The 7025-nt window shown below is 46.8% G+C and overlaps 3 protein-coding genes across 3 annotated transcripts; 1 reads left to right on the top strand and 2 right to left on the bottom strand.

Annotated features, from left to right (window-relative positions):
- The first annotated feature begins 638 nt into the window (after positions 1–638).
- LOC107461314 (protein MAIN-LIKE 1-like) lies at positions 639–2533 on the top strand. The gene is made up of 6 exons (XM_052253280.1): positions 639–717; positions 1007–1021; positions 1121–1200; positions 1305–2047; positions 2164–2251; positions 2354–2533. The coding sequence occupies exons 1-6, from the start codon at positions 639–641 to the stop codon at positions 2531–2533; spliced, it is 1185 nt and encodes a 394-aa protein (XP_052109240.1).
- A 1326-nt stretch (positions 2534–3859) lies between these two features.
- On the bottom strand, positions 3860–4420 carry LOC107461315 (uncharacterized). Its single transcript, XM_016079804.1, has one exon. The coding sequence runs from the start codon at positions 4418–4420 to the stop codon at positions 3860–3862; it is 561 nt and encodes a 186-aa protein (XP_015935290.1).
- Positions 4421–5492: 1072 nt separating this feature from the next.
- On the bottom strand, positions 5493–6488 carry LOC107461317 (uncharacterized). The gene has a single exon (XM_016079806.1). It carries the CDS (start codon positions 6486–6488, stop codon positions 5493–5495), a length of 996 nt encoding a protein of 331 aa, XP_015935292.1.
- Positions 6489–7025: the final 537 nt, after the last annotated feature.

The raw sequence follows: 7025 nt of genomic DNA on the forward strand, positions 1-7025 counted from the left end.
AGAAAAACTTGTCATGTTAACCTTTAAAAAAGATACACATAATATTAGTTTAATTTCTAAAAAGTTTATGATACTTATTTGTTCCTAAAAGATACATATGATTATTTCTATTGAAAAAAAATACATATAATTAAAGGGGTAAAAAACCTAATTGAGTCAAGGGGAGTTCATTTTTACGGAAATCAGCCAAATCAAAATTTGATACCCCAATCCACCAGAAGTCATTTTTATATAATTCGAATTAGGTTTCCATGTAATTCGAGTTGAATCAATTCGAATTACTTCCAAGATATTCTCCTATGTAATTCGAATCAATAAGATTCGAATTATCAAACAAAATTCCTTAGTAATTCGAAACGAGTAGGTTCGAATTATAATTGTGTAGTTCGAAATAAGTTAATTCGAATTACATTGAGAACGACACATGAGTGGGGTTCGAATCATATTGATTCGAATTACTAGGGCTTTGTGAACATGAGTAATTCGAATCTAGTTGATTCGAATTACAAGGGTTTCGGCTATATAAGGAGTTCGAACCAAGTTCATTCGAATCACTTAGTCATTCTCATACCCCACCAAATCCCAGAGAAAACGACCAACATTCGGGCCGAGTAAGACAAGGGAGGCATATTCAGGGGATGGGGGACGATCCGGGGAGGCTTTATCGTTTGGATGGAGTTGCTCATATCGCCGGGGTGATCAACGACGAGGTTAGTGGTTTATGATGTTGCGCTGTTGATAGTGTTTTTTGTTAGTGGTTTATGGTAGTGATTGATGAAAGCAGTTTATGATAGTGGTATTTGATAATGGTTTTTTGTAATGGTTTGGTTTTTTGTAATGGTTTATGTAACATTTAGTGGTTTAGGATAGTGGTTTAGGATAGTGGTGTAGGCAAGTGGTTTTTGTTAATGGTTTTTTATAGCGGTTTATGTTAGTGTTAGCGGTTTAAGGTAGTGGTTTAGGCCAGTGGTTTTTGTTAGTGGTTTTTTTTATTGTGTTTTGTTAGCGGTTTTTGTTAATGGTTTGTGGATAGTGGTTTTAGTGACGGTTAGTGGTTTAAGGTTGTAGTTTATGATAGAGGTGTATGCTAGTGGTTTTTGTTAATGGTTTTACTTGTTAGTGATTGTTGTATTTGTTGATGGTTTTTGCACGTGGTTCATGTTAGCGGTTTGTGTATACAATGTTGGTTGCCTGTTTCATGTATCTTGTGTTGCACCATTTATTTTTTGGTTCTTTACGAAATAAATTGTATATCTTAGTGGTTTGTGGATCTGTTCTAATTATGCGGTTTATGTACTGGCCAGCCTCGTCGTTGCATATCCAGCGTTAGGCGGCAGCAGGGGATGCGTCTTGATGAGAGGTACGTTCCGTACTTGCAGATGGCCGGATTGTACCATCTTGCGAGACTGAACGACAGATGGTTCCGACTAGACGAGCCCCTAGTCAGCGCATTCGTCGAGAGGTGGCGGCCTGAGACGCACACCTTCCACATGCCGTTCGGGGAGTGCACCATCACGCTTCAGGACGTTGCATACCAGTTGGGGTTGCCAGTGGACGGACATTACGTCAGTGGTTGCTTGACGGACTTCCACCTGTACATTGAGGGTGGGAGGCCAGCTTGGCAGTGGTTCCATGAGTTGCTCGGGGTTTTACCTCCCGAGAACCAGGTTCAGAAATTCGCAGTCAACTGCACCTGGTTCCAGGAGACATTTGAAGAGTGTCCCGACGGGGCTGATGAGGAGACAGTTAGGCGCTTTGCCCGTGCCTATATCATGATGTTATTGGGCACGCAGCTGTTTGCCGACAAGTCCGGCAATCGTATAAACATCAGATGGCTATCGTATGTTGCTCGGCTTGAGGAGATGGGTGGCTACAGTTGGGGGTCGGCGGCACTAGCATGGTTGTACCGGTGCATGTGCCGAGTCGCCAACAGACATGTCGTGAAGTTAGCTGGGCCTTTACAGTTACTGCAGTCTTGGATCTTTTGGAGGTTTCCTTCATTTAGGCCTACTGGGTATGATGAGATTAGCTGGCCCCTTTACTCGAGGTACCGTTATTGTTTTCTGCTATGTATCATTATTGTATTTTTTTATATTATGGAAGCAATTTCATGCATTGTAGAGTGAGTGATGAATGCAGTACAATGTTTAACCTCTTTTGCAGATGGTCTGGTTACAATCCTGGGATTAGCAACAAGGGACCTCGGGTACAGATGGCTCGCCTGAAGATCGACTTGTTACAGCCTCGGGATGTAAGTACGCTGAAACCATACTTAGCTCCAGTCGTTGTTTCAGTTTATATCGTTTAACGGAAGTGTTAAACTGTTATTGATTGCTTTTTTCAGTTCATATAGATGCCGTATAGCGCACTCGACGTCATCCAGGTTGTCCATCCGGAGGTCTTGGAGTCGCGGCATACGATGTTATGGCGGTGTGTGACGTCGTTGATTTATTTTGCTGTGGTAGAGTGGCATCAGGTTGATAGAGTTTTACCGCAGTTTGGCGGCGTTCAGCCCCCCCGCGTCCCGCCCTGAACATCGACTTCTTGATGTCGAAGGACGGGAGAGGAGGTGACCGTTGGTTCCCGGCGCACTTAGCTGACTGGCATCTTCACTGGCAGGAGCGTGCGGAGCACATTTTACAGTTCGACATCGTGCCCGACCCCGGTCCTTCTCATGATTTCTTGACACGGTGGCATCAGCACGGAAAGAGGTTCCTGTCGCCAGAGATGTTATTGGGGGATCCGAGAGGTATTCCTATTCCGGATGAGGCGACGCAGAGGGGTGCAGGGCGAGTTCCAGATATGGCCCGGGTCGATGATGTTCCTGACAGACGTCGTACTGAGAGGAGAGCACGGGTCGGGACATGTCGTAGCCAGCATGAGTGGAATTGGGTTGATCATGCTATGGATGACGTCGAGGATGCAGTTAGGGGTGGCGGGAGACGACGTGGTCGTGGAGGCAGAAGGATGGGTGCTGCTGCTAGAGAGGGTGCCCATCAGGCTGGGGGGGATGTAGCTGGAGGAGGTGATGCAGTGGGGGTTGATAGGCCCCATCAGGGGGGGCATGATGGTGAGTGGTATGGATCTGGCATGGGAGATCCGACGAGTCACACTGAGGCTGGGCTTGGGGGTGGACCACTTGGAGATTATTTCGTCGGTGTTCCCGATGACGATCAGACCCTTCAGGAGAGTACTCTATGGGTGAGTCCGGGCTCTATGTTTCCAGACTTCCTTGCTAGTGATGGCATTGTCGTCGAGTTCGGTGGACCGCATTTCCTTGAGGATATCCGAACCATTATGCAGGAGGATGAGGCTGCACGAGGACGGGTTCACACGACACTGACACAGGCACCTCTAAATGTAGATCTGAATGAGCCTGCCACGATTCCTCCTGCGCATACTTTTGCCCTAGGCGGGACGCCAGCATCGGCCCATACTCTGGGGTCACATTCAGTTGCCGGCCTGTCATCATCCAGACCCGTGCATGTTCCGCCCAGGACCCCGACCGACGCAGTTCCGGATGACAGCGATGACTCGATTGAGGATGAGGAGCCACTTATACGTAGGGGTTACAGGACACGGGTGCCACGCCGATGTGGCACGGGGTCGCACCTATTTAGATGATTTATGGATTGTGGTGTATGTCGTGTTATTATGTTAATATTATGTACCTTCTTTGTTGGTTATCAGTGTTATGTAATGTACTTTGATGTTATGTACTTTGATGTTATGTTATGTACTTTGATGTTATGTACTTCGATGTTATCTTATGTTATGTACTTTGGTGTTATGTTACGCTAACTGAAATAAAATACATCTGCTGATATAGCAAGAAATATAAACAGACAAACCATATCTCCTAATAATTCCCAGCATTCCCGCTGGGTCCTGCGGCTTGTGGACAACTACGACGGGTGTGTCCTGGCTGCCTGCAGAGGCCACATCTCTTTGGCCGGTGCGGATCTGCATCATCCATATTGGTGCGAATGCGTGTGGACCTTGGACGACCCTCCCTCGCACGCCTTATGTTCGGATCCGGTATAACAGTAGGCCCGGCATATGGTGGCCAGAAACCCTCCGGAATGGGTGGTGTAAATCCCATCTGATAGACACCGAAAACGGAACTAAGGCGATAGACCTGGTGGACGTAAGGCTGCCATGTCAGACGTGAATAAGCACAGTAGGCCAGGGCGTGAGGACACGGGAAATGAAGTGCTTGGAAGTATCCACAATCACAAGTCTTTGACCCTAATGATACCCTGTACGTACCTAGTGAGAATGAACCTGTCGGAGTCGTCTCAACCACGGTGTACTCCGAGTTATCCCTGTCATAAACAGTCACCGTGAAGCACCTGGCAGTCTTCAGGTTGGCCTCGATACACTTTACTAGGTATTGACTGAAATGTTGTCCAGTACCCATCTAAGCCTCGGCCTCCCTACCCTTACGCACGAATAGCTCAGCCAGCCTTCCGTATGTGGCCTTAACCAGCGAGCAAACAGGGAGGTTCCTTACCCCCTTTAGGATTGAATTGACACACTCTGATATATTGGTCGTCATGTGACCGAATCTCCGACCCTCATCACAGTACTGTGTCCACAAAGAGTACTCAATTCGGTTCGCCCAGTCACACATTGCCAGATTCTCAGAGCGCAGGATGTCGAACCAGTAGTCAAACTCCACCTCGGTCTTCGCATATGCGGCGTTCACAAGAAGCCTCCGGGCATCTTTTGCCCTTGAAGGTGAGGGCGAAATTCGCTGCAACGTGTCAAATGCAGAATGCCCGGTATGCAGACGGAGGTAGCCATCCCCCATCAGGTGCTTCAAGTGCTGCCTTGATGCCGTTATGCCTATCTGAAATAACTAACAGACCCGGCTGAGGTGTCACGTGCTGTCGGAGGTGGGAGAGAAAGAAGGACCATGACTCAGCATTCTCACCCTCAACTAGTGCGAATGCCACAGGGAGTATGTTGGAATTCCCGTCCTGTGCAATCGCCACGAGCAACGTTCCCCCATACTTGCCATATAGATGGGTACCGTCAATACTCACCAACGGCTTGCAATGCCGAAATGCTTCGATACAAAGGGGAAAAGTCTAGAACATCCTATGAAAATAAGCTTGAGACTCATCCACCTGTCCACCAACTCGAACAGGGCATGTCCTGAGGACTGCTACAGTGCCAGGCATAGTCAACTGAACTCCTAAGACCCACCGAGGGAGCTCGTTGTACGACTCATCCCAGTCCCCGTAGATGATTGCTACCGCCTTTTGCTTGGCCATCCACACCCTCCGGTAGGTAGGCCTGAAGCCAAAATGTGCTGCCGTTGCATTTAGAAGCACCTTGATGTTGACGGATGCGTCAGCCCTAACCATTGGCATGATGAATGTCGCTATCACGTGGTAGTCCAAGCTCCTATGGTCGTTGGAGATGGAGGTGGCAAGACAGGTATGCGGCCCGTTGTACCGCTTGACTTCCCAGATGCCCTTGCGCTGTCAGAGGCTCAGCCTAATCAACCATGTGCACCCATTCCCAAATTCAGAACACTTTCCCACGTACCGGCGATAGTCAGACTCAACCACCTTGTACTGTACCCCTCGGCGGATGCTATACGTCTCGACACTCAACAGCACCTCGTCTTTATACTGGAACTGTTGACCAACCTGGAACTCTGTTATACCGGCAGACCCGTCGGTATCTCTAGCGCCAAATCCAACTAGCTGCCCAAGATGTCCGTCCTGCCTCATGGCATCCAGATCCAACGATGAAAAATGGGGTGGGTACTGATTGGTGCCAGAACTAGAACCACCAGTAGGCATAATCGGATCACTCGCTCCAACATCATCACCGCTTTCATCAGCGATAATATCCAGCTCGACCTCATCATCATCTGCATCATCACACAATGCCTCGCCAACACCAGCCGGAGGAGGACACTGTACTTCAGTCGGATGATGTTCATCATATCCAACCGCGTCTCCAACATTGCCGGCGAGATCAACAGCAAACGATGGGGAGGCGGCAGGTTGGACCGCTGCCTCATACACTGGAACGGAGGAAGAAGCAACCGCAGGTCTCGAGCTCGAACCGACCGCCGTGGCTATAGTGTTGGCATTCCGATTCGACCCACCAGAGCTAGATACCACGTCGACGAACTTAGCCAACAGCTCCGGTGTCCTCACCTCCGGAAACTGCCTACGAGAAAGAAACATGACCTGCAAGTCCTCATCACTCCCGATCGTGAAACAATCATACTTCACCGTATCGTGGAGCACCGTGATTGGAATGCGATAGAAAAACTTCTTAACTCTCTTCACTCCTTCCAGACCAAGTTTGCCAAGCACAGAGCTCGCGAGACCATCGTAACTGGTGGCGGGGCTCATGATAATACATAGAGGATCCTTATCCGTGAACTTCACCCCAGACCGAGTTTTTCTCTTAATCGATCCTCTGTGGTGTACTAGCACTAGAAAACTATCCTCACTAGCCATCTCACCTTTTTGTTGAGCACAACATGAGTTCACAACATATATATAGAGCTCCGCTTCCCACTAATTCGAATCAACTCCATTATCGCACCATATATACATAATTCGAATTAACTAAATTCGAATTATCCTCTATACGTAATTCGAGTCAATATGTCTCGAACTATACCTAGCGTCACACTTTCAAAGTAATTCGAATTGATATTATTCGAATTACTATTCTCTAATTCGAAACTATTTGTTTCGAATTACTTGGATTGCATTAGTTCATGTAATTCGAGTTTACTCAATTCGAACTACATTCAAGTTTAATTCGAATCATATAAATTCGAATTATATGAAAATTTCGTTTTGGTTGAATGCTGTATCGAAATTCATTTTGGCGGATTTAGGTTAAGCTTCTCCTCCCTTGGCTCAATAGGTTTTTTATCCTAATAAATAACTAAAAGATGTATATAAAAAATTCAAATATTAATTTTTTTAGTTTTTCAAAAAAATTAAAAAATTACTAAATTTTTTAATACATTTTTAAAATCAGTG

The sequence above is a fragment of the Arachis duranensis genome, chromosome 8 (genome assembly GCF_000817695.3).
Source record: "Arachis duranensis cultivar V14167 chromosome 8, aradu.V14167.gnm2.J7QH, whole genome shotgun sequence".
Lineage (NCBI taxonomy): Eukaryota > Viridiplantae > Streptophyta > Magnoliopsida > Fabales > Fabaceae > Arachis > Arachis duranensis.

Coding starts and splice junctions, on each gene's coding strand:
- LOC107461314 (XM_052253280.1), top strand. CDS start 639: ATGGGGGACGATCCGGGGAGGCTTTATCGTTTGGATGGAGTTGCTCAT. Junction 2,048..2,163: donor AGCTGGCCCCTTTACTCGAG/GTACCGTTATTG, acceptor CCTCTTTTGCAG/ATGGTCTGGTTACAATCCTG. Junction 2,252..2,353: donor ACTTGTTACAGCCTCGGGAT/GTAAGTACGCTG, acceptor CAGTTCATATAG/ATGCCGTATAGCGCACTCGA.
- LOC107461315 (XM_016079804.1), bottom strand. CDS start 4,420: ATGGGTACTGGACAACATTTCAGTCAATACCTAGTAAAGTGTATCGAG.
- LOC107461317 (XM_016079806.1), bottom strand. CDS start 6,488: ATGGCTAGTGAGGATAGTTTTCTAGTGCTAGTACACCACAGAGGATCG.